This window comes from Typopeltis vanoorti, chromosome 22, assembly GCF_054136105.1.
Source record: "Typopeltis vanoorti isolate ZY-2024b chromosome 22, IOZ_Tvanoo_1.0, whole genome shotgun sequence".
NCBI lineage: Eukaryota > Metazoa > Arthropoda > Arachnida > Uropygi > Thelyphonidae > Typopeltis > Typopeltis vanoorti.
The window spans coordinates 64,248,631-64,274,837 of NC_143570.1; the positions used below are offsets into that span (position 1 = coordinate 64,248,631).

A 26,207-nucleotide genomic window follows, 5' to 3' on the forward strand; every position below is an offset into this window, starting at 1 on the left:
ATAGCTTCCTGCTTCTTCCTCACTTACTGTTTGTTGTGCCTACATGCACGTGTCGTGTTCTTAAGTTCCTTGAAAATGACAACGAGATGTTGCCAAATATTGAAGTATATTAAATTTTATTTTAATGTATATCCACGTTTACGTTGTAATTTCCTTAAATTATTTCGTAAAAAATGCATAACCAACGTCTAAGCCTTTCCACAAGAATAGTTGTTTGAATGTTTTCTCATTGTCACATAAAAATCAGCTGGAATAAATTATAAGCACTATTATAATTTAAACAAACAATACAAAAAAAAAGGAAAATATTAGACTGTAAGCTAATGTTTTCATTCATTTATTATTATTATTATTATTATTATTATTATTATTATTATTATTACCCCAAGACCTCATGGAGTAAAACACTCATCTGGGAGGTCCTTTTATCACATACACATTTCATCATACCATGTCTTAAACAAACTCAAACTCTTTGCAGACACCACACTCTCAGGCATTCCAATCATTCACAACTCTGCACGAAAAAAACCTGCCTCTCACTTCCCTACTCACACCCTCTTTATACAGTTTCCAGAGATGACCTCTGGTTCTCCCCTGATCTCCCACTATTCTCTGTAGAACTTCTCCACCATTGATCTTATGACAACCCCTTACCAACTTGTAGTTCTCTATCATATCTCCCCTCTTCCTCCTGTCCACCAGACTCTGCAAATTACATCTTCTCAATTTTTCCTCATACACAACATTCCAGAGGTCAGAAACTACCTTAGTCAGTCACCTTTGAACCCTTTCCAACATCTCTTCATCCTTCTGAAAACCAGGTGACCAAATCTGGCACAATAGTCCATGTGTGGCCTAATCAAAGCCTTATACAACGGAACAAGAATCTCCTTACTTCTACAGGTCAGTGTCCTCCGCATCATTCCCAGAAGTCTTTGTGTTGTCTTCACAATTTTGGCTATGTTTCCCCTAAATTTTAGATCCTTATCCACAGTCACCCCCCCCAGATCTCTTATTTCCTCTACCTCCGACAATATATTCTCACCAAGCATAAATTCTGCATCCCATCTTTGTTTTCCAAATTTTAAAACCTTACATTTTCCAACATTGAACTCACATCCCCATTTCCATGCCCAATCACTCAATTTATTCAAGTCTTCTTGCGAGGCCACAACATCTTCACTACTGTTTATGGTTCGTCCCAACTTTGGATCATCTGCAAACAACTGAATATCTCCATGCAAATCTTCGCCAATATCATTAATATACAAGTTAAATAGTAATGGCCCTAAAACAGACCCCTGAGGCACTTCACTAGTGACGTTCCTTTTCCTGGATATCACACCCCCATACACAACTTGTTGATACCTATCAGATAGCCAGTCTCCAATCCAATGCACTAATCTAATATCTAACCCCATCTCCTCTAGTTTGACTGTCAACTTATCATGAGGTACTCTATCAAACGCTTTTGCGAAATCCAAGTAGTAGATTATTAAAACATGACGTCCCTTTAGCAAATCCATGCTGTTCTTCAAAGATGATACCATTGTTGTCAACCCAACTCCAGATCCTAGTTCTCACAAGCTTCTCCAGCAACTTATCCACAACACCTGACACAGAGATAGGTCTATAGTTTGATGCTTGAGTTCGATCACCTCCTTTATGAAGTGGCACAATCTTGCCCTCCTTCCACTCCTTAGGAACTTGACCAAGTGCAAGACTCGTATTAAAAAAATATGTCAAGTCAGGTGTCAACTCTCTGGCACATTCCTTCAGAATACACGGTGATATACTATCAAGTCCCACAGCCTTATTTACATCTAGTTTACTCAACTTCCCAAACACCTCTAGCTCATGTTGTTTATTATTTTAACGGTATAATAGAACACAGAAACTAAGTAAATAATTGATTTATTAACTTGATGCTGATATTTCGCTGGTATTATAACCAGCATCATCAGAGCACAAAAACACTGTTTGTCACAATACGCGAGACTAAAACAACATGGTGTACATTAACAAAATTGTAGCAGCAACACAAAGACTAGAGTCCTGATTTTGGCGCCCTCTATCTGGAGAAAAAAAAAAAAAAAAAAAAAAATGCTATCATATATTGCTAGAGTCCTAGAAAAGTGCTAGTTTTTCCTTAATATGACTGTCTCCCAGATCTTCGGCAAGTTAATACAGCCATATTTGTTGAGATTTGGAGTGTGTTTTAGGGCTTCTGTCGCCTCTAAGAACAATCTCTCTGATTTATATGGGTTTCTGTGTAGTACTTTTGTGTTTTTCCAGTTGATCCTGTGTGCAGGGGTATCCAGAGCATGGTCTGCTAGGCCCGACTTCCCATAATGATATTTCCGGACGTATCGTTTATGTTCGCTGATGCGGATATTCACAGTTCTTCCTGTTTGACCGTAGTAGGCTTGATTGCATGAGCAGGGTACTTGGTAGACTCCTGGATGTGATAAAGGAGGAATGCTGTCCTTGGGTGAGCGGATGAGGGTGGCTAATTTGCTACATGGTCTGAATGTAGTGCGTAGTTTATGTTTAATGAGAATTCTTGAGATCTTTTCGGATGTGCCTTTAATGTAAGGGATGGTGACTGTTTTGTTGTAGTTCTCTGTGGTGGATGGTGAGAGGGGTTTCTTAGGAGTGTTTAGTATTTTGTTTATTTTTTGTGGATTGTAGCCGTTGGCCAAGAAGGTGTGGCGTAAGTGAGTCAGTTCAGCAGTAAGAGCCTTGTCATTTGAACAGATTACTCTCGCTCTATGGGTTAGTGTTTTTAATATGCCATATTGTTGAGAAGGATGATGGTGTGATTGTTTGTGACCATATAAATCAGAGAGATTGTTCTTAGAGGCGACAGAAGCCCTAAAACACACTCCAAATCTCAACAAATATGGCTGTATTAACTTGCCGAAGATCTGGGAGACAGTCATATTAAGGAAAAACTAACACTTTTCTAGGACTCTAGCAATATATGATAGCGTTTTTTTTTTTTTTTTTTTTTTTTTTTTTTTTTTTTTTTTTTTCTCTCCAGATAGAGGGCGCCAAAATCAGGACTCTAGTCTTTGTGTTGCTGCTACAATTTTGTTAATGTACACCATGTTGTTTTAGTCTCGCGTATTGTGACAAACAGTGTTTTTGTGCTCTGATGATGCTGGTTATAATACCAGCGAAATATCAGCATCAAGTTAATAAATCAATTATTTACTTAGTTTCTGTGTTCTATTATACCGTTAAAATAATAAACAACATGTTCGACGAACACATAAGTCTGTCCACACCTCTAGCTCACTTACAGTCAGTCTCTCTTCCCCATCATCAACTGCCCTCAATCTCTCCATGAAGTCACATTCACAAGATTGAATGATCTTTATGAACTGCTCATTATGTATCTCCACCACACATTCTGCAACAGCTGTCTTTATACCATTTTCTCCAATCAATGTCATCCTTCCATAGTCATTCTTTCTTTTGCTGGCTACATATCGAAAGAACTCCCTAGGATTCTTTTTGGCTTCATTAGCTAACTGCTGTTCATATCTCTCTTTAGCTACTCTCACCAACCAAGTCACCCTTCTTGCCTGTTCTTTGTAGACCTCATGAAACTGGTTATTTCTACTTCTCTTATGCTGCCTCTACAATGCCCATTTTCTCTGTATTGCATGCTTAATCTCTTTATTCATCCATCTCACACCTACCTTATTTAACCTTCTCACCCTTGGAATACATTTCGACATTGCATCTACTAGATAGTTTTGAAAATGTCCTGAGCTCCATTGATCTCCTTTCCATCTAACTCCTCATTCCATGCTACACCTGCAAACTGTCTCCTGAGCTCTTCATAATCACCACCCCTTGTAGTTCCACATATACCCTTTTCTCACAGTGGTCTTTGCACTGCTGGCAACCACCCAGGTAGCCAACCACCCATTTATTTGGTGAATGATGTACATTACAGAAAGTGATATGAGAATAAACAAATTGAACTCTTACATAAATCAGAAAATATATTATAGTCTAATTGTCAGATTATGAATCCAAAATGAAACTTCTTAACATTTAAAAGAAAAAAAAACTCAGTTAAGTTCCTGTAGCATAAGACAACTCAGGACAGTCACTAACAATATAGTTCGTGTATAGCCTAAATTGCCACAATCACAATACAAAAAGTTAGTCTATTTCTATTTGTTAAGCATCTGTTGGCATCTTTTGTGTCCTGTCGTGATCTAGTTAATTGTGTATATCATATATTTATATAATTTATACTTCTTATAATTTATATATATCACTGAAGGTGTTATAAAACCCTTCAGTCAGATGATTTTATTAGAAATTGTGACATGAAAGTTAGAAGTTTATTTCTGCCAGTATAATATACAGGCTAATATGATGCCAAAGCTTTCATGCAACATTTGCAAAGCAGTTCCCCATGCAAGTCGTTCTGATTTTAATCTCTGAGTAGCAGTGTTGAAGATGGCTTCATGAATGAGCAAGTCACTGTTCTCAATAATTTTATTCCATAGATGAACTAAAATCCTTTTTCTCTGTAATAGAGAAGGAGCAATATTACTAAGTGTTGAAAACCAGTAAGTTGGTGTTGATCTTATTGTTTCAGAGGTAAATCTCATGGCTTCTTTGAGATCGATATCAATCAGTAAGGTGTGAGCACTGTTAAGCTGTATTGGCAAACAGTAATGCTTATACTCTTCTATCCAACAGCCAGTCTGCCTTCCAGTGACCACAGAGGGTGGATCTCCCTCTTCCCTGGACTTCAGGCTTAGAGTATTATATCTTCCGTTTATTCATTATTATTAATATTTTCTTTTCTGTTGTTTGTCTGTTGTTACAATTCTCATATCCTAGATGATGTATGCCGTGATAGAATCAGTATATTGGAACCACTAAACTTGAGTTTAATTCTTTCATTCTGCTGATTTCATTCTAAAGTCTTAAGATTCGAGAAAAAGTTGTCAGTAACTTGATGCTAGTTTAGCAATTCACACCATAGCAGTGGTTTCAGGCATGCACAACTGAAAAAAGAATCTGAAGGTGTGGTACATGCTGCCCAAGAAGCATTACACAATTTCAGGCATGCACAACTGAAAAAAGAATCTGAAGGTGTGGTACATGCTGCCCAAGAAGCATTACAAGCAATTATTTATAATAAACATTTTATAATATAAAGTGGTGATAAAGGTGACTGGGCAGGTGTGGTGGGTCAATCACAACCAACTTGTAGCTTGAATACAACTCATTATAGACCTAAAAATGAACTGCTGTGTTTGTTTACAAATGCCAGATCAGGAATAAGGGGGATAAAATGGTATCAGAGATTGAGTTTATTCGCCCCAAAATCATTCGAATAAGTGAAACATGGTTGAATGAAGATGATATCATAATGGGAATAGAAATGGAAGATACAGTATTTTTCACGAGGATAGAAAGAGCAAGAAGTGAGGGGGTAGGTTGCTGATGATAGCAGGGAAATTAAGTCCATATAAGGCAGACATGAAAGGGAGAAATGATGGCAATGGTTATGAGGCAGTGTGGTGTAACATGTACGTTGAGAGGAACACATATTTGGTTGTATGTTGCTATAGGCCTGGGAATGTGGAGGGTTGTGATGAAGAAATGTATAGGCAACTTGAATTAGTGAGGAAAGGAAGGGTAATTATTATGGGTGATTTTAATTATGGAGGTATAGATTAAAATGAAGAGTAGCACCTGGGAATAAGGAAAATGAACTTCTTCTTTCTCAGGCAGCACGTAAAGGAGGGCACGTGAGGATTGAGAGTTCTAGATCTGATCATTTCATTAGAGGATGCAATTGTGGGAGGGGATTTCACACTTCCCTCCAGTTGGTGAAATTGATCACGAAGTTATCACCGGTGTTGTGGGAAGTCATATGCAGACTTTTGTGAGGAAATGATATATCTGAAATATAAGGCTAATGATTATGACAAGCTTAGGAGACAGCTTGCAGATATAACATGGAATGAGGAGTTGAGCAGAAAGGAAATAAATTCTGCCTGGGAATTGACAAAGAAGTACATAACAGGATCAATGTGTCAATGTATTCTGAATCCAAAAGGTTGAATAAGGTAGGTGTAAAATGGATTAATGTGGAGCTTAAGCATGAACTCTGGAAAAAGAAAGTAGTTTGGAGGAAGTGTAAGATGAATAATGGTAATAATCAGTTACATGAAGAGTATAAAGAACAAGCCATGAGAACAATCCACCCAGGACCTGTACACCCCTTGAGGGTACATGTTAGTAATTTGATGATAATGAAGAGTATGATAAACAAGCCAGGAGAATTGACTCAGTTAGTAAGGAAAACAGAAGTAGAGTATGAGTAGACATTGACAAAGAAAACAGAATAGAGAGTTTTAGATATGTGCCAAGTAGAAGGAAGAATGATCATAGTAAGATGAAGTTAATGGTTGAAAGTGATAGAGTGGTAACCGGAAAATAGCTACAGCCAAAATACTATCAATGAAATTCTTCACAAGGCCTCGCTTAAAAACAAAAATAAACGAGACTACAATAAAACTGTAACCATTCCATACATTTCAGACAAAATAAACAGAACACTACAGAAATACAACCTTAAAGCCAACCTTAAATCTCCTGCAAAAATAAAGAACTTACTTGCCTCATCCAAGGATCCACTTCCTCTGCTGGCCCACCCTGGAGTATACCATATTCAGTGCACCTGTAATTTACCCTATATAGGGGAAACAGGATGCAAAATTTTTACTTATATAATTATACCTATAGTTATCACTCCCTTATACTTATTTAGCATTTAGTTGTAATAGTTCCTCGACATTATTTTGAATAATGGCAGCATTGGCATCTAAAATTGCAAATGGCGTATCACGAAGTCCTCTCCCATTTAAGGACTCCAATTTGCCTGATATAATACAGGATTGTGGAATGTATGCATCCCGGCGGTTGTATATGTGGCAGGAGAGAGAAGGAGAAATACATATATGCACAAAATGCAGGCATTGGGAGGAACTTGGCGAGTTAGAGATGACTATAACTGACCTCGTTGAGTCAGAGGCAGGAGATTCTCCACATAGAGAGATGAGTGGTATTCTAGACGGCGAAAATAGCAAGAGAAATACGAATAAAATAATGAGAGTGGGGAGCGTGGAAAGATTGAATGATTGTGAAGTCTTCGGAGATGGTCTCAATTGGAAGGATGAATGGATAATGAGTAGCTGACTTACAGAGAGAGAGAGAGAGAGAGAGAGAGAGAGAGATGAGCTGAAAGAGCAGGTGGAATATCTAGGGAATGAGATGGGAAGGGAATTGTGAAAGATGAGATTAGGGGAATGGAAGAGACGAATGCTAGGCGAATCAGAATAGGAGTGAGAGAGAGTTGTGGGAATGATAGAAATGGAGAGAATAGGAACACTAGAAGAGAGGGAATGCAAGTTATTAGAATGATAGAAGGCGAGAATAGGAAGAGTAGAAGAGAGGGAATGAGAGAGAGTTATGGGAATGATAGAAGAGGAGAGAATAGGAACAGTAGAAGAGAAGGAATGAGAGAGTTATGTGAATGAGAGAATACGATAAGTGGAAGAGAGGGAATGAGAGAGAGAGAGAAAGAGAGAGAGATGGGAATAATAGAAGAGGAGAGAAAAGGAACAGTGGAAGAGAGAGAATGATAGAAGAGGAGAGAATGGAAACAATAGGAGAGGGGGGAATGAGAAAAATGAGAGGGAGCACTGGAACCAGGGATAGAGGGATGTCAGGAAGGCAGGTAAGTAGGGGAACACAGAGAGAAAGTGTTAGAGGAGAGAGAGAGAGAGAGAGAGAGTGAGGATGCATATGGGCAATCAAGGAACAGGGTGATAAGAGGTGTAATGTATGGGGACTCAATGATCAGTGGTGTGCAAGATAGGATGCTTGAGAAGTGTTTGCATGGAGGAATGATAGAAAGTATGGCTATAGCAATTAAGAGGGGTGAAAGGATGGATGAGATGATTGTGATGGTAAGAATAAATGACTTAAGAGGTAATGTAAATTGGGCAGTGAGCGATATGAGATTCTTGCTTGAGGTTATACGAAAGAAGACGCAGAGAGTAAAGATAGTGTGCATGTTGCCTAGGTATGAGAGTGACGAGCTGAGCAGAAGAGTAGTAATATTGAATAACATAATAGCTATAATGTGTTCAGAAGAGGCGATTGGAATATGCGGATGCTTGGAGAGATTGAGGACAGAGAGGAACTGTATGCGAGAGTCCACTTGCATTGCAATGAGGAAGGACGTAGCATCTGGAGAGATTTCTGTTCTGAACGAGTCATCGGTGTGTCAATGCAGAGAAACTAGAATGCCCTAAGTAGATGGTAGCAGGCCTCTTGTGGGAATGGGTATTTGAGAGAAGAGGAACAACATCAGGTAACGGTGAGCACAGTGGAGTGTAGAGGGGATAATGCTGGTTATAGAAACAGTGTCATTTTTATGCTTTAGTCTAATGCCAGGAGTATCAAGAATAAAGAGGAGGAATTGGTGGCGCTGATAGCATCAGCCTGGCAAAGATTATTGGGATCACTGAGACGTGGTTGCCAGAAGAGGATATAATAACAGGAATAGAAGTAGCAGAGTACAGCATCTTTTGGCAGGATAGGAAGGAAAAGCATGGTGGTGGTGGTGGAGTACTGCTTATGATAAGTGACGACTTGTGTCCTCTAAGAGTGGAGGCTTTAGAAGGCAGTGACACTAATGAATTTGAAAACATATGGTGTGAAGTAGAGGTGGGCAAGACAGGATATTTAGTGGGGTGTTGCTACAAACCAAGGAGCACAGAAGGTGGGGACCAGGAGATGTTTAGACAGTTGAACTTGGCAAGTGCAAGAAAAATGATTGTTATGGAAGATTTTAACTACCGCAGTATAAATTGGGGAGAGGAAGATGTATGTAGCAATAAGGGAATATAATTTCTAGAATTCTTGAGGGACAGTTGTCTTAGGCAACATGTGATAGAGGGAACAAGAGGTTCAAGAGTTTTGCATTTGGACATAGCATCAGAAGATTTGATAATAACTGAAATGAAATCTCTCCCGCCGGACGGAGAGAGTTACCATGTGGTTTTGACTTGGAAGATGAATTGACATGCAGGAGTATCAAAGAGACGGGAACGTATTTGAAATTATAAGTCAGGTGATTAAAATAGTCTTAGACATCAACTTCGAGAAGTTTCATGGAGGGAGGAAATGGAAGGCCAGGATATCATTAGTGCTTGGGAAATTGTGAAGGAATATTTTTAGCAGCAATAGTAAGCTGTATTACACAAGGGAAGAAGAGAACACAATTTGGTATATAGTGGATGACAAACGATATTAAACAGGAGCTGCATGTGAAAAAGAGGCTATGGAAGAGATATAAGGAGACAGGTGAAGAGCAGGTGCATGAAGAATATAAGACACAGGCCAGGAGAGTGACTGATATGGTAAGAAAAGCGAAACTGGAATATGAGAAGAGATTGGCCCTAAGATCCAATGAAAATCCTAGGGAATTTTTTAGCTATTTGGCCAGTAGGAGGAGAAATGATTGTGTAAGAGTGACATTATGGGATAAGGTGCAGGAGAAGAGCGTGTTCCAAATACAGAGTACTCTGGATGCTAGGAAGCTGTGGAACTGGATATATTTCATCATGAGTTTTGAGAGAATGTGCTAAAGAACTGACAACTTCTTTGACCTGGTTTTTTAATGAAAGTTTAACTATGGGAAAGGTGCCTATGGAATGGAAGGAAGGTAATATAGTTCCATTCCATAAGTGTGGTATCAGACTGGAAGTGTGTAATTATAGGCGAGTTTGTGTGTCATCAGTAGTTGTTAAGATCTTGGAGAAATTAGTTAGGGACCGTATACTGCATTCAGCAGATGAGGGTAATGTTATCTGAGATAGTCAACATTGATTTTTGATGGGGCATACTTGTTTTAGTAATATGCTAGACTTTTATAATAAAGTTTCATGAGCAGTAGATGAGGGAAAGGCATATAATGCTATTTTCTTGGACTTAGTGAAGGCATTTGACAGGGTGCCACATGATAAGCTGATATTTAAGTTGCAGCACATGGGTTTGGATGTCAGGTTGGTCAACTGGATTAAGGATTGGCTGTGTGATAGTTATCAGAGAGTTGTGTGTGGTGGGACAGTTTCAAGGAGTCAGAGGGTTACAAGTGGGGGGTCCCACACGGCTCTGTACTGGGACCTATATTATTTAAATTTATATCAATGGCATTGTCAGTGGATGGATTGCAGGGGGATATTCAGTTATTTGCAGATGATGCAAAGCTGAGAAGGGTTATTAGTAATACTGCAGATGTGGTAGTCCAACAAGAGGATTTTAATAAGCCAGACAAATTGGTAAATGAATAGAATGTCGGTTTAATGCAGCAAAATGGAAGGTTTTTGAGGTTTGGGACACTGCATACTTTATTGGAGGGGCTATAATGGAGGAAGTAGGGTAGACAAGAGATCTGGTGTTAATGATTGATAGAAACCTGAAATTTAGGGGACATATTGCAAAGGTGGTGAAGGTAACACAGAGGATTGCTGCAATTATGAGAAGGACACTGACCTGATTAGACCACACTTAGACTATTGTTCTCAGATTTGGTTTCCAGGATTTGAAGGGGATAAATTAACTGTGGAAAGGATACAAAGATGGTGTCAGGACTGTACATTGTTAGTTATGAGGATTGGCTGAGGGAATGTGAACTGTAGAGCTTGGTGAATGGAAGAAGGAGAGGTGATATGATTGAGACTTTTAAACTGTTGAGAGGTGGTTACAGGGTTGACACTGAGGAGTTCCACTTGGTTGAACAGCTGGAAGGAGTGATGACAAGGGATTATCCCTGGAAGTTACGAAAGGAAACTGTGAGCAAGAGAGTGAAGAGTGGTTTCTGTGCCTTGAGGGTGGTTGAACTGTGGAATGCATTGTCTGATCGAGTGGTGGGAGCGAGAACCATCAATTAGTTTAAGGAGTGGTATGATGGATTTTGTATTTGCTAGGAGGGACCTCCCACAATGAGTCGTGATAGACTGTGTTTGTTAGGAAGGATCTCCTGCAATGAGTCTTTTGACTCCATGGAGGCCTGAATAATAATAATAATAATTCCTATCAGAAAAAAGGACATTAAATTTAATTACTATGGTCAATTAAGTATAATTTCTGGGAAATTCCCATGCTACTCCTCTTAAACACTATTAATATAATTAATGGCTATTTTAGCCTGTTTTTGTTTAGGAGTGTCCCTTATATTTAATACATTGGCTAACATAACTCAAAAGGGGTCAAGCTACTATGGTCAAGTTTGCCATTCTGATCATGCCCTGAATACTTTACATACAATTAATTGACTGGAAAAGCATCTGTTGTTTACATCACACCAAAAAGTGGTATCAACGTAAATTTAAGGAGGCCTGTGAAATTCATATCAACCACTCTAATCTTAACAATAATGACAGTCTAAAAATCTCAAGAATATCAAAGGCACACATACCAACTGTATAACCTTTCTCCCTAAGCGTTAGGTATAAATATGACTATATGTAATCCAGGATCTTAATTCTAATATAACAATTCTCATGTTAAATCAGGACATCACTTTCAATGTAATAAAACTATCAATGTGAAAAAAAATTCCTGTGATGTTGTCATAAACAGAATATAGCTTTGATGTAGTTATTTTATTTTATTTTTCACTAGAGGTCAGGCTAGTAGAATAACCGTTGATCAAATTATTGTCTCTTTAGCATACTATGTGAAATGTAATATAGCTTGTCTCTGTATATATGTGTATACTCCAGATGATGACTGTAATATGAAGGTCGAAATGTAGGGAAATTGAAATAGTTATTTCTAACATGGTTGTAGTCTATAATTTGTCTGAAATGAATGCTGATCACCGTATAACACTAAAAGTGAGGAGCAGGTTCTTTGCATGGCGAGTGGTTGGTGATTGGAATGCATTGCTGAGTATGTTGTGAATGTAGACACATTTAATCAGTTTAAAGCACAGTTGGATGAGAATTGTGTTCAATATTGTGTACCTCCCACAATGAGTCTCCGACTTCATGGAGGTCAGATGTTAATAATAATAATATTAATAATAATATAAAAATATAACATATAATAATAAGTATAATATAATTTTTTAATATTACTGATTGAAACACCATTTCTATGGTTTTCTGACATAGCAATTTATAGTAGGGCAGAAGTAAAAGTGCATGATAATGTGATAAAGAGTTCAGATCTGAAGATTGAATTCAGTGAAATGCATCAGGAGAAGCATAAATTTTCTTTGTAGTGCTAGGTGCAATATCAAGACAATGTATGGAACACCTAAAAAATCTGAGCATGCTATTAATAACAAATCTCAACTAAATAAAAATCGCACTATTACAGCCATCTCAAATTTGTGGTAAAATCTAGTTAATTACTAGAGCTTTGGATAAGTCTGGAATTGGAAACATCTTTCATGCAAATATATGATTATTTTGTTTTACAATTTTTATATATTTTTTTCTTTATGTGTGTGAATGCAAGTGTGCATGTGACATGTGCATATATATATATATACATATGTATATATATATATATGAGGGGAGGTGACAGCAAGAGAGTATCTTAGACTGTGCACTCTATTAACTGAATATAGAAACAGAAATTTTGAAATTTATTCCAGAGATATATAACATTAAAATATATTTATTTATTAAGGGTCAGTCATCAGAAATGACAAAGGACTGCAAATGTAATTGCAAAGGCTGCCCTTATGGTACGCTACACTGCCCAACATCAAAACAATGTATCCCAGAAATGTTTTGGTGTGATGGTGCTGTTGATTGTCCTGATGATGAAGTGGATTGTCCTGCAAGTAAGCTACACTCTCTCTCTCCATCTTCCTTACCCCCTCTTCTTTCTGAACAGGCTGAATTTACTTGTGAAAATAATTCTCTATAAGGTTTACCATTTTTTTATTTCATTAAATTATTATATAAATTAAGTGGATATTAAATCCAACATTATTTCAAAGCTGAATACAGAAACTATAAAAGTTTTGTGCCGAATAAAGTTAGAAACTATAATAGTTTCGGTGAAGTTTGAACAGAGAGCTTACTGGAATACACTCATCCCCATACAACTGGTTGCCCAAGCCAAACGATGGAAAGCACGATCGCTAGTTGCCGTCCTTATATTCCCCTTCTATTGTTTGTTTGATAAGGTTTTACTAGCCTGACAGCTGTTTCAAACTCATTGGTTTTCACCAGAGACACTGTTTAAGTAAAGGTCTCTATAAAAATTAGGTGATCCCTTGGACCACTCCCTAGGAGTGACAGAAAAGATTGTCCAACTCAGCATTGGTTCCACTCATTGACAGACTCACCCCACCACTGAGCAGAACTGCACATATTCCAGGGAAAAGCATCCACCGACAGGTCTCCTCACAGGCCATGCCAGAAAACACTCTCCCCAGAGACCAGGGTGTCCATCCACCAAAAATATTTTGTACCAACTTAGGCAGGAAAAAGGTACTGAATCTGAAAAAGAGGTACTAAATTTTTATTTGCTTTAGTTTCACTCTATTTAAGCATTTTACGATAAAATAAATCAGCTAATGCCTTTTATTCCCTTATGGGGAGTAGGCAAGGCCTTTATATACCCTATCTAGCTTTTGGAGGATGAGTGGACATTTCAGTCTCCACCGGTAGCCAATCAGAGATAGCTGGCCCATATCTATCACTAATTATAGGCAGCCACCAATGAAGAGGCTGGTAAACAAGGGTTGCCATCTCTTGGTACCTAACCCTAACAGAATATGTTACTGTCTGAAATAATGTAGGTACTACGGTTGATTTTCTTGAGTTTGCGGGATGAAAAACCTGAGTTTCCGGGAGGAAAATCCCACTTGCCCATGCCAGAGATCGACTAACTCGAGAACCGGTCAAAAATAGGCTTAGAAAAAGTTCCTCCAGTCGGCGACTAGACTTGAACCTAAGTCTAATTTCGAGTGACCAAGTGCATAGGAATGTAAGCGCAACTTCCACTGAGTATATTTTATTAAAATGATAACAAGCAAATACATAGTAATAAAATATTTATATCTTCTTTTTCTTATTGTTCTATCTTCTATCGAAGGTCAGCAACCATCTTGGCGAACAAACTGCGTTCTTGTGTTAATCTCAGCAGTTGTGAGCTGCTCTTTCCTGTCCACGTCTTGATGTTGTTAAACCATGATATTATTTTTCTTCCTCTAGTTCCTTTGCCTTCAATTCTTCCTACCAAAATAGTTTGTAGAAGTTGGTATTTGCTGTTTCTCATGATGTAGCCAGGATTTGATGTTTTTCGTTTCTAGAATTATTTGTACCAGATGTTTAGCTTTGCCAATGGATTTTAAGACATCTTCATTGGTAATTTTTTTTTCTGTCCATGATATCTTTAGCATTCTTCTGTATAGCCACATCTCAAAGGCTTCGATTTTCTTGATGGTTGTCGCCTTCAATGTCCATATTTCAACTCTATAGAGCAGAATAGACCACACGTAGCATTTCAGCATTCAGCATCTGACTTCCATGTTTAGGGCTTTATTGCAGAATAGTGTTCTCATTTTCATGAAGGACTGCTGCGCAACTTCAATCCTTTTCTTTATATCTATTTCAGGATCCCACCTTTCACTAAGCCAGCAACCAAGATATTTATATCTTGACATTTGATTGATATTTTTCCCATTGAGTGTCAGTTTCATTGATGAGGCTGGATGTTTGCTGATGATCATGTATTTTGTCTTGTTGATGTTTATATTTATTTCCATTCCTTGACTTTCTATGTATACTATGTCAATGAGTTTTTGGAGATCCATAATGTTATCTGTAATTAGCACGGTGTCATCTGCATATCATAGGTTGTTAACAATCTTTCCATTTATTGTGATTCCCTCTGGACATTCTTCCAATGCCTTTTTAAAGATTACCTCTGTGTATATGTTGAACAGGAGTGGTGAGAGCACACATCCTTGTCTCACTCCTCTTTTGATGTTAATATCAATGGTGGTAATGTTGTCTAATTCAGCACTTCCCAAACTGTGCTCCGTGGCCCCCTTGGGGCCCGTAGATTTTGTGGAGGGGGGGCTGTGAAATAATGAAAACAAATTTAAAATGTTTTAAGACTAAGTAGATTTTTTTATTTTAAAAGAAACGTATTTAACTTTTATTATTTATTATTTCTTTTTTGTTATTTTTTATATTTTAATGGAAAAATTCACACATTGGTGTTGGTTCACAAACTTTGCGTCCTGCGTAATTCGGCACTTAATGAATATTAATAAATATTGCTTATTCATATGTTTCATTTCAAAGCAGTGGTTTATTGTATTTACTTCAAATGCTCTCCAGGGAAGCTCCAAATCTTCCTGCCCCTTTCATCAGGTTCCTAATCAGGGACTGTTGATATTGACTTCATATACATATCAAAACTCGTTTATATTATGACTGTCATCCGAGCTAGTTTTCTGTTACCAATAAAAGTTTCGCATATACTTCACACATGAAAAAAAGCTTAAACAAGTTCATGTAGTGAGATAGTAACTCACTTGCAGTGGTAAACAACACACTCTCCCTAACAGCCACTATACTGCAGAGGCAATAAAAACAAGTACTTTTATTATGCCAGTGAATAAGGTATAAGGAGTCTGTGTAATATATTTCTCAACAAATAGCGCAATTAGAGATAACTGGGATCAAAACACACTAATTAATGAATCACATGCCCCTCATACACAAACTATGCTGTATAGACTGAAACAGAACCATATGTTGCATGGGCAAACACAGTATCTAACTAAAAACTATTGTTATTAATTAGATGTGTGTGAGTTTGATTTCCCAAGGCAGTAATAAAATTCAACCGAACGTGTTAAAATTCGTAAAAGTGTTAAAACTAAGTAATATATATATATATAATGAATGCTATGGCAGTTACACATATGGAATTCGGTTGAAGAGAGTTAGCATTTCAACTCAATTGTCAGCTATGCTTTTATCTTTCAGTTGCGCGATCTTTTGTTAATACCGCACCAATCATATGCATGTTTTAATAATCTGCCTTTGCTGTCTGTTTCGCGTTAGGCTTAATTACTATAAAGGGAGAAAAGTCACAAAAGAGAAAAATGTTCCTGGTCCGGGGATTCCCTTATTCAGGTAATATTCACTAATTTCATGTTATCAGTCTGTGTGCCAGTATCGGTAAGTGGTGATATTATTTGATCTATTCTACGTTAAAAAATTTAACCCTGAGATGGATAAGTGGCTGATAAAAAATAAAAAAAATTCCCGCGAACAATCAGAAGAAGCAGAAACAGACTCAAAAAAAAAAAAAAAAAAGGACAGTATTTCATATTTTACCAGAACAGCCCGTATCGTCTTCAGAACCAAACAGTAAGAGGCAAAAAATGTAATATATGCATTTGAATTTTGCAACATTCGCTGTGTATGTTTTGTATTGAATATAAATACAATAAATATTATTATAATATATCTCTCTATTACGATTTTTTTTCGAGGGGGGCCGTGAAATATTTTAATTTTTGCAAAGGGGCCCCTGACATCCAGAAGTTTGGGAAGCACTGGTTTAATTGAATGGTAGCTGACTGATTCCAATCCAGATTTATTATTAGTCATATGTCTTGTTCGTCTAGCCTTATTTGTTGAAGGACTTCTATTAAGTTAGTGTGTCTGACTTTGTCGAATGCTTTTTCAAAATCTATGAAACACATAAAGACAGATTTATGTTTTTCTATGCATTTTTGTATCAATATTTGGGTACAGAAAAGGGCCTCTCTAGTACCAAACCATTCCGAAAGCAGAATTGTGTTTCACTTAGAGTTTTTTCACCTTTTCTATAAATGCAATTCTGAATTACTTTCAAAAATATTTTTTTTAATGTTTGGCTCATTAGACTAATAAGTTGGAAGTCACCACAGGAATTCGCTTTGGGTTTCTTTGGGATAGTGATAAATGTAGATTTGAGCCATCTGGTGGAAATTCATCACTTTCATATATTTTATTAAATAGTTTTTCAAGAAGTTTGATATTATCTGGTTCTATTAATTTAAAAAATTCTGTTTGCACACCATCTGGTCCACTGGCTTTTCCTGTTTTACTCGATCTTATAGCATTCTCTATTTTGCATTTCATGATTGCTGGTCCTTGAATGTTATCTTTTATATTTTTATAGGCTTCTGTCTAGTATCATTGAAAAGTTCTGTTACATATTTTATCCAAATCTGTGCTTTATTCTCTTCTTCTAGAACTATTTTTCCATTTTCGTCTCTTAGAGACACTGTTTGCTTTTTTCTGAGTTTTCTGGAAATTTCGTTGATTTTCTTATACAGATTGAAATTATCATGTTTTTTCTGAAGCAGTTCAATTTCAGTCCATAAATTTTTCGTCTAATTTTCCTTGCCTTCTTTTATTTTTGTCTTGATGATGTTATGTGTTTCAGTATATCTGGCTAGGCCTTTGTTTTTGTACATTCTTCTTATATCAATAAGAGAAAGAATCTCATCTGTCATCCATTCCTGTGGTTTTATATTATTCACATAACCTACTTCTTCAATACTTGTTGTTACGATGCTATTCTTTAAGCTATTCCAAAGAGATTCCACTCTTTTATTTTCTTCTATGTTAATCTGTTGTAATCGCAGGTTAAGCTGTGTCTTGGCACTTTTATTTATGTTCGGGTCTTTCAGTTTTTCTATATCAAGTTTCTTTTTCTTCTTTTGTGATTTTTTAGCTAATTTTAATCTAAGACGTACTTCTGCAACTATGGAATTTATAAATTATATCTTAATTAGATATATACATACAGATTACATTTAGGTTTAACTCTTAATACCTTTGTACTACTGTTATCAGATCAATAACAAATAAATACATAGTCGTAAAAATAAACATATCATAAGTAGGCATATACATCATACATTTACATTTTTTTTAACCTCCTTATGGGTACTGTATTACTATTTGTTACAAGTAATTCATTTTGTGAATTTACTTCTCATAGTCTTTAACAGGGATCAGTTTCATCACATTTCGTTTCATTGCATTCAGGTTTAACTCTTAATATCTTTGTATTACTGTTATTATACAAATAAAAATAAATACACATCAGTAAAATAGATACATCATTGATAGATATATTCATCATATGTTTGCATATGCTTTAACCTCCTTAAGGGTATTATTATTATTATTATTATTATTATTATTATTTAGGCCTCCAAGGAGTCAAAAGACCCATCACAAGAGGTCCTTCCTAGGAAACACAAGTCTATCAAGACTCATCGTGGGAGGTCCCACCTAGAAAACACAAATGACTTTTGAAAAGTGATCACTCAGTAACTCTACTATTACATCTGAAGTGGTCACTTCCGAAGTCATTCTACCTTTTACTTGCCATACAGCAGAAGAACTCTTTGGGATTACCCTTGATCTGCTTGACTAAGGTCTTCTCATATTCTGATTTAGCTTTTCTTTCTATGTTCGTAACCTTCCTAGCTTGAGCCTTGTACTGCTCATGGGTGTACTGATCACCTTTTTACTTGTAAATTCTCCATAACATTTTCTTTTTTTGAAGATCAAGCTGGATACTGCTACTCATCTATGTAACACTGACCTTGTTTGTGTTCCTGACGATGGGAATACATTCTGATATTGCCTTCCTCAGATACCTAATTATATCCCATGCACTGCTAACATCTTTCCCATGCAATATGTTCTGCCATGATACAGCTGTAAGCTCACTCCAAAGCCTGTTATAATTAACTAATCTGTAGTTCCATATATATATCCCTACTTAAGAGAGAAATCCATAAGTTTTGCAACCTCTCAAGTCAATACCACATGATCACTCTCATCATGTGGTATTGACTTGGGATGTCCTCATTAGAGGTAACGAGGACACCTTACTTATGCATATGTCTTCTGAACCTATGACCAGATCCAACACTCTCACACCACTAGTTCCTTCAGTTATGTGCTGTTTTAAGTAATTATCTCTTAGAAGGTGTATGAATTCCATTTCCTTTTTGCCATGTGATATTTCCTCCTTCCAACTGATATCACCATAATTAAAATCCCCCATAATAATCACTAACCCTGCACTCATTGCACTAATTTGCTGATGCACGAATTCAATATCACCCACTGTACCCCCCCCCCCCCCGGCCTATAGCAGCAGCCAACTGTAGATTTGGTTGCATTGGTCACTATTTCACACCAGACTGCCTGAAATGATCTATCATTCACATGTCTATCCTCTTGATATACTATTTTCTTTGGCTGCAACTCATCAACTATCATCAACACTACTCCCCCCCCCCCCCCCGTTCTATCTTCTCTATCCTTCCTGAACACACTGTACCCATCACATTCAATTCCAGTTGCCATATCTTCTGCTGACAACCAAGTTTCACTAATGCCTACAACTTTTGGTGAGATTGCATTGACTAATGCCAAAAATTCTTCCCTCTTATTTCGAATGTTTCTTGCATTAGTATACAAAAATTGCAGATTCCCTTTAGTTCTTACATCAGCTTTAAAACTGATATACGTTTCACTAATTTCAGTAGTCCCATGCCGATTTTTATTCATTCTATTCTGTAATTTATTCTGCGAATATGGATCAACAAATATACGTTCACTGCATAAGTTTCTCCCTCTTACACTCAACCTTTTCAATTTTTGTTTCCCTGCCCAATTACTTCAACTTGTTCAGAAAACAGTAACGTCTTCAAACGCTTATGACCTGCGATGTTCAGATGTAATCCATCTCTTGCGAGGCAGCACACACACACACACACTATCCTCCCTTTCACACTTTTCTTCTTCATGATATGTAAAAATTTTCTTCATTCTTTCACCACCCGATTAATACTACCACTCAGGTCATTTGTACCCACCATAACTATCATCTTTTCTGCATCATGCCCTCTCTTTATTGCTAAAGTCACTCTCTCTCTCTATTGTTCTACCAGACAAGCACTACTCAAGCATACAGCTCTCCATACCCTTAATCATTGAATCACTATATATTATACCACTCAAAACTTCATTCAACCCATAACAAGCGTCACACACAGTCTCATTTTCTACACTATTCAGCATGATTCTACCAGTTTCATTACTTTCCCTCAACACTCTTTTACTTACTCCCTCACTTTCGCAACATCTTTCTTGTAGAACTCTTGTGCTTTCATTCTGTTGACTCCCAATCACTTCCATACTATTCATTACTTCATCATTCAGCAGACTCTCCTTTACTTAAACCTATTCTAGTTACTTCAGCTAAAAGTAATCTCCATAGTCCTAATTACTCTATTCAACACATTTAACTCAGTCTTAATATCCTGAACCTCCTTACTGAGCACTTCCAATTCCTCTTGCAGGAATTGAAGGTCGCTTTTCATTATCACGAACTCCTGCCGAAGCTCTTCTGCTATGGTCCCATATTTGCTTCCATTCCTAATCCCATTCTACTGAACTCAGTATACTCCCATTTTGGTCATAATTTCCTGCAATGTAGTTCAGCATGTAACCTTTCCTGAATGGAACATTTATAAACTTAGTTACTTCCCAAGTGAGTACTGCATAATCACTGTCACCAACTGGAGGCAGAATAGTTATGTCTTTAAGTGAAACTGCCCTCTGACACTATAATCAAATCTAACACTCTTTGACCTCGAGTTCCTTCTGTCACATGCAACTGCTTGAAGTAGTTGTCCTGCAACAGCTCAATAAATGCATTTTCATTCTTCTCATGAGATTTTACTGCTACCCAATCAATATTTGGATAAATAAATTCTCCCATTCTGATTACTCTTTTCATGCTCATCTTTTCTATTTGGTGACACATTTCTTCACCACTAGCAACCGATCCACCAGGTCTGTAACAACACCCCACTATGTAAATGATCTTGTTAGCTTCCAACTCACACCAGATTGCTTCAAACTCTCTGCACATGAAATACTGTTAGTAGTAGTACAAGTCTCAACTGTAATTGGATTTAAGTTATATTTATATGTAGTTACTGCTTTGCCAAACTTTTTACATTTTATTTGTACGTAACATGTTATTTGCTAATTCTTCTTCTTCTCTTCAAGGATTAGGCATTTTCCTGTTCCTACTTCACTGGTCTTTCCATCGTGCTGCTTGTATCTCTTGTACCCCCCCCCTCTTTCCGTATGATCTAAATTTATCTACCTATTTTGTAGCCAATATCTTTCCATCCTAAATAGATGTTCTTTCCATTTCTCACTATATTCCCTAGATCTTTTCGATTCCATCATAGATATCTACTTCTTTTCAGATGTCTTCATTTCTTATATGATCCGATTTTATACATTCTTTAATTGCTCGTAAAAATCTCATCTCTGCAGATTGCATTTTACTTTCATCCTTCTTTTTAACATTTACTCTTTACTAATTCATCTCTTTATTGTTGTTTATTATTATCTACCTCCCACGACTGGATGGTATTTCACCACAAGTTTTCAGAGAATGTGCTAAGGAACTGACAGCTCCTTTGACCTGGCTTTTCAGTGAAAGTCTGGCTACAGGAAAGGTGCCCAGGGAATTGAAGGAAGGTAAGATAGTGCCATTGCATAAGGGCAGTAGCAGACTGGAAGTGTCTAATTATAGGAGGCAGTTTGTGTGTCATCAGTAGTTGTATAGATCTTGGAGAAATTAGTTAGGAACCGTATAAACATTGGGCAGATGAGGGTAATGTTATCTGAGAGTCAACATGGATTTGTGAGGGGGCACTCTTGTTTTAGTAATATTCTAGCCTTTTATAATAAAGTTACAAGAGCAGTAGATGAAGCAAAGGCATATACTGCTATTTTCTTGGATTTAGTGAAGGCATTTGACAGGGTGCCACATTGCAATGGGAAAAATAGCCAAGGAATGGAAGGAAGGTAACATAGTGCCATTGCATAAGGGAGGTAGCAGACTGGAAGTGTCTAATTATAGGCCAGTTTGTGTGTTATCACTGGTTGTTAAGTTCCTGGAGAAATTAGTGAAGGACCATATACAGCATTGGGCAGATGCAGGTACTATTATCTGTGAGAGTCAACATGGATTTGTTAAGGGACCCTCTTGCTTTAGTAACATGATGGCCTTTTATAATAACACAACAAAAGTGGTTGATGAGGGAAAGGGATATACTGTCATTTTTTGGATTTTGCAAAGGCATTTGATAAGGTGCCACATGATAAGCTGATATTTAACTTGCAGCACATAGGTTTGGATGTCAGGTTGGTCAACTGAATTCAGGATTTGCTGTCCAATAGGTATCAGAGAGTTGTGAATGGTGGGGCAGTTTCAAAGAGGCAGAGCATTACAAGTGGGGTCCCACAGGGCTTAATACTGGGACCTATATTTTTTAACCTTTACATTAATGACATTGTCAGTAGATTGCAGGGGGATGTTCAATTGTTTGTGGATAATGTGAAGCTGGGAAGGGTTATTAGTAATAGTGCAGATGTGGTAGTCATGCAAGTGGATTTGAATAAGCTTGACAGATGGGCAAATGAATGGGGTATCGGTTTAATGCAGCAATATATAAGGTCTTGAGGTTTGGGACACATCGATGGGATGCTGCATACTCTATTGGAGGAGATATGCTAAAGAAAGTAGGGGAGCCAAGAGATCTGGGATTGATGATTGATAGAAACCTGAAATTCAAGGAACATATTGGAAAGGTGGTGGGGGTAACACAAAGGATTGCTGCAGTAATGAGAATGATGCTAACCTGCAGAGATAAAAGAATTATCATTCTGTTGTATAAGACCCTGATCAGATCACACTTAGACTATTGTTCTCAGATTTAGTCTCCAGGATTTGAAGGGGATAAATTAACCGTGGAAAGGGTACAGATGCAGATAACAAAGATGGCATGAGGACTGTTCAATGTTAGTTGAGGATCAGCTGAGGGAATGTGGACTGCAGAGTTTGGTAGATAGAAGAAGGAGAGGTGATATGATTGAGACTTTTAAACTGTTTTGAGGTGGTTATTACAGGGTTGACACTGGGGAGTTCTTTCGCTTGGTTTGAACAGTGGGAAGGAATGATGACAAGGGACCATCTCTGGAAGTTACGAAAGGAAACTGTGAGCAAGAGGGTGAGGAGTGGTTTCTTTGCTTGGAGGGTCATTGAACTGTGGAATGCATTGCCTGATAGAGTGGTGAGAATGAGAATGGTCAATGAGTGGTATGATAGACTTTGTGTTTCCTAGGAGGGACCTCTCACATTGAGTCTTGATAGACTTGTGTTTCCTTGGAAGGACCTCCCATGAAGATGAGTCTTTTGACTCCTTGGAAGCCTATATAATAATAATAATAATAATAATAATAATTATTATTATTATTATTATTATTATTATTATTATCCTGAGTAATGTTGTATGCATTGGTTTGCTGCAGTACCATAACTGTCCTTGCGCCAATAAACCCCTAATTATCTGGCCAGCCATTAAGCTCCTTTACGCTTTCATCATTCACAAAGCAATTCTGGTAATACTGTTTATCACACACAGCTCTCCATGTAATGAATCTACTCTTAACCAATATACTCTTAATAAATGTCCTGTATCTCATTCTTACTCAGCTATTTTCCAAACCAGGCAATTTTCATTCTCTCAACTTCCCCTTATAGCCATTGTAGAATCCTGTAACTGCCTTAATCACTCAGTCACTCATCTCTGGACCTTCCAGCTCAGCGCTGACTTCACTTTGTGTGATTTGTGCATCAACACAGGGCTCCATGCTTGTTACACAATACAGATATGAAAAATTACCTAATTTAATAAATTGAGTTGATTTTTTTAACAAAGCTGAAAGGAAAGCCATTAAGGTGGGGAGGGGGGGGGGCATATGTTTCAAATCCTGGAATTTTTAAAAGTGCTGAACAAGGTCTGACAATACCATTAAACTGGAAATAGACTTTGTATATGAACACAGACTAATCCAGTTGATTCTTAACTTAGTGATTTGGCAAGAAATTTTGTTAAATGTAAATAGTGTCACAAATTAAAGATACCAAGAAATTATATACTTGGTTTAATCCATGTTTCACTTAGTTATGTTACAAATTAAAGATACCAAGAAATAATTTCTTGGTATCTTTAATTTGTAACATAACCTAGTGAAAAACTTTCAACAAGTAAATAGTGTCAGTTAATTACTGCAAAATACCTCATGTTGGTGGTTTAATGGATTATTTGAGTTAAGGACTGAAAATGATTTAAAAATTAAAATGTAATTTTAATGCTTCCTATATATCGTCTCAATAATTAAGACATAATCAGGGAGTACAAATAACACTTGTAGCACACACACATGCACACGCATGCACGCACAAAGAGAGTTTCAGAAAAAAAATTACTTTTGTGTTATTTTACTGATTAATCAAATCCCTAAAGCAAAAAAGTGAGTATTTACCAATCTCAGTGTTAATTCAATTACAGAGGAATTATGTAATGTTAAGAGCCTGTGTAGCTCAGTGGATGTGGCGCTTGCACACCACTGAGCCGCATGAAGGAAGACTTCGTTTCGAGTCTAATCTGCGACTAGAGGAAACTTTTCTAAGTCTTTTTTCGACCGGTTCCCGAGTTAGTCAATCTCTGGCACAGGCAAGCAGGTTTTCCCTCCCGGAAACTCGGGTTTTTCATCCTGTAAACTCAAGAAAATCGACCATAGAACCCACATTATTTCAGACAGAGAGACCACGAGATGGCGGCACATGTGAGCCGTCTCTCTTCACTGCGTACCACTTAATTAGCGATAGCCTTGGACCATCTATCTCTGATTAGGTACCAGTGGAGATTGAACTGCCCACTCAGTCTCCAAAAGTTAGATAGGGCTAAATGGCCTCGCTTACTCCCATATACGGGAATAAAAAGGCGTTAGCTGATTTTTTTTTTTTTAGCTGATTATGTAATGTTTTGTGTGTTGAAGAATATGATACCGTTTATAATATTTCTTCCGACTTAGCAGAAAAAATTTTTATGACAGTTAAACAACATCATATTCAGAAATTTTCATCTCTTTTGAATAAGTAGAATATTTCACTTAATAACTGGAGTGATTCCTCAAGAACTGTCATTAATATTTTCATCTGTCCTTTATCCAACGATGAAATTTCAGTATTGTTGATAGGGTTAGATTTTGCTGTTGCTTTGAAAATGATTCCTATTATGGACTTTATGTGTTTAGTATAGATGAAGGCTTTTGCAACCTCTAATATTTTTAGGTAGTAAAATTAGGTTGCAAGTGGTGTATTTGTCATATTTATATCATTATCTTCTCACAGCAATCTATCAAAAAATAGCTTTAATGCTTTGTCATCTCATTTTTTATGGATTTAGTTCCTGGAGTTGTTGTTCATGATAAATACCATTACATTACATTACGAAATTTAGGCCGCTACTTTGATATCATACCACTTACAGATGCAATTAGAGAGACTAAACTCAATTACTAAAGAATAAACTTACACTCCCCTAGATAAAGTTCATTCCTGGGATAAAGAAACCATTAAAAGGCTAAAAGTTCATCATGCTTTACGGTGAACTGCATAGGGTGTTACAGTTAAACTCTCAAGACCTCTATCTAATCTTCTCTCTCTCTCTCTCTCTCTCTCTCTCTCTCTCTCTCTGCATTTACGAGAAATGCTGCATTTTTCATAAAAAATTCAGTTGATTTCAAGAATAAAATTTCAGGATTATCTTTACATCCTACAGGTTTGATGTAGTTTCACTATTTACACACATCTTTCTGGCTAATACAATCAAATTACCACATAATGATTTTCCTGCTGATATTATAAAATTATTTGATTTTGTCTTTTTTAACAAATTGTACAAACATATACAAGGAACAACTATGGGATCTCCCATTTCTCCTTCTCTAGCTAATTATTTTATGGAATGATTTGAATGACATGTACTCAATGTGTTTTGACCTAAGCCATCCATTTGCTACAGGCATTTCAATGATGTTTTTGCTGTATGGAACTCTCCTTCTTTGTCCAGTGTCCATGAATTTCTTAAGAAAACTGATTCAGTAAACCCAAGAATCAAATTTACACTTGAATTAGAATAAAACTGTGTTCCT

The 26,207-nt window shown here is 37.0% G+C and overlaps 1 protein-coding gene across 4 annotated transcripts in view; it reads left to right on the forward strand.

Moving 5' to 3' along the window:
* LOC150094462 (hemocytin-like) overlaps nucleotides 1-26,207 on the forward strand; it is a 2,636,009-nt gene that overhangs the window by 1,781,445 nt on the left and 828,357 nt on the right. For all 4 annotated transcript variants that reach the window (XM_090412206.1, XM_090412207.1, XM_090412208.1 and 1 more), the window contains one exon: nucleotides 12,760-12,916. In XM_090412206.1, the coding sequence (XP_090268332.1) occupies nucleotides 12,760-12,916 (157 nt within the window). The remainder of the gene's footprint in view (nucleotides 1-12,759; nucleotides 12,917-26,207) is intronic.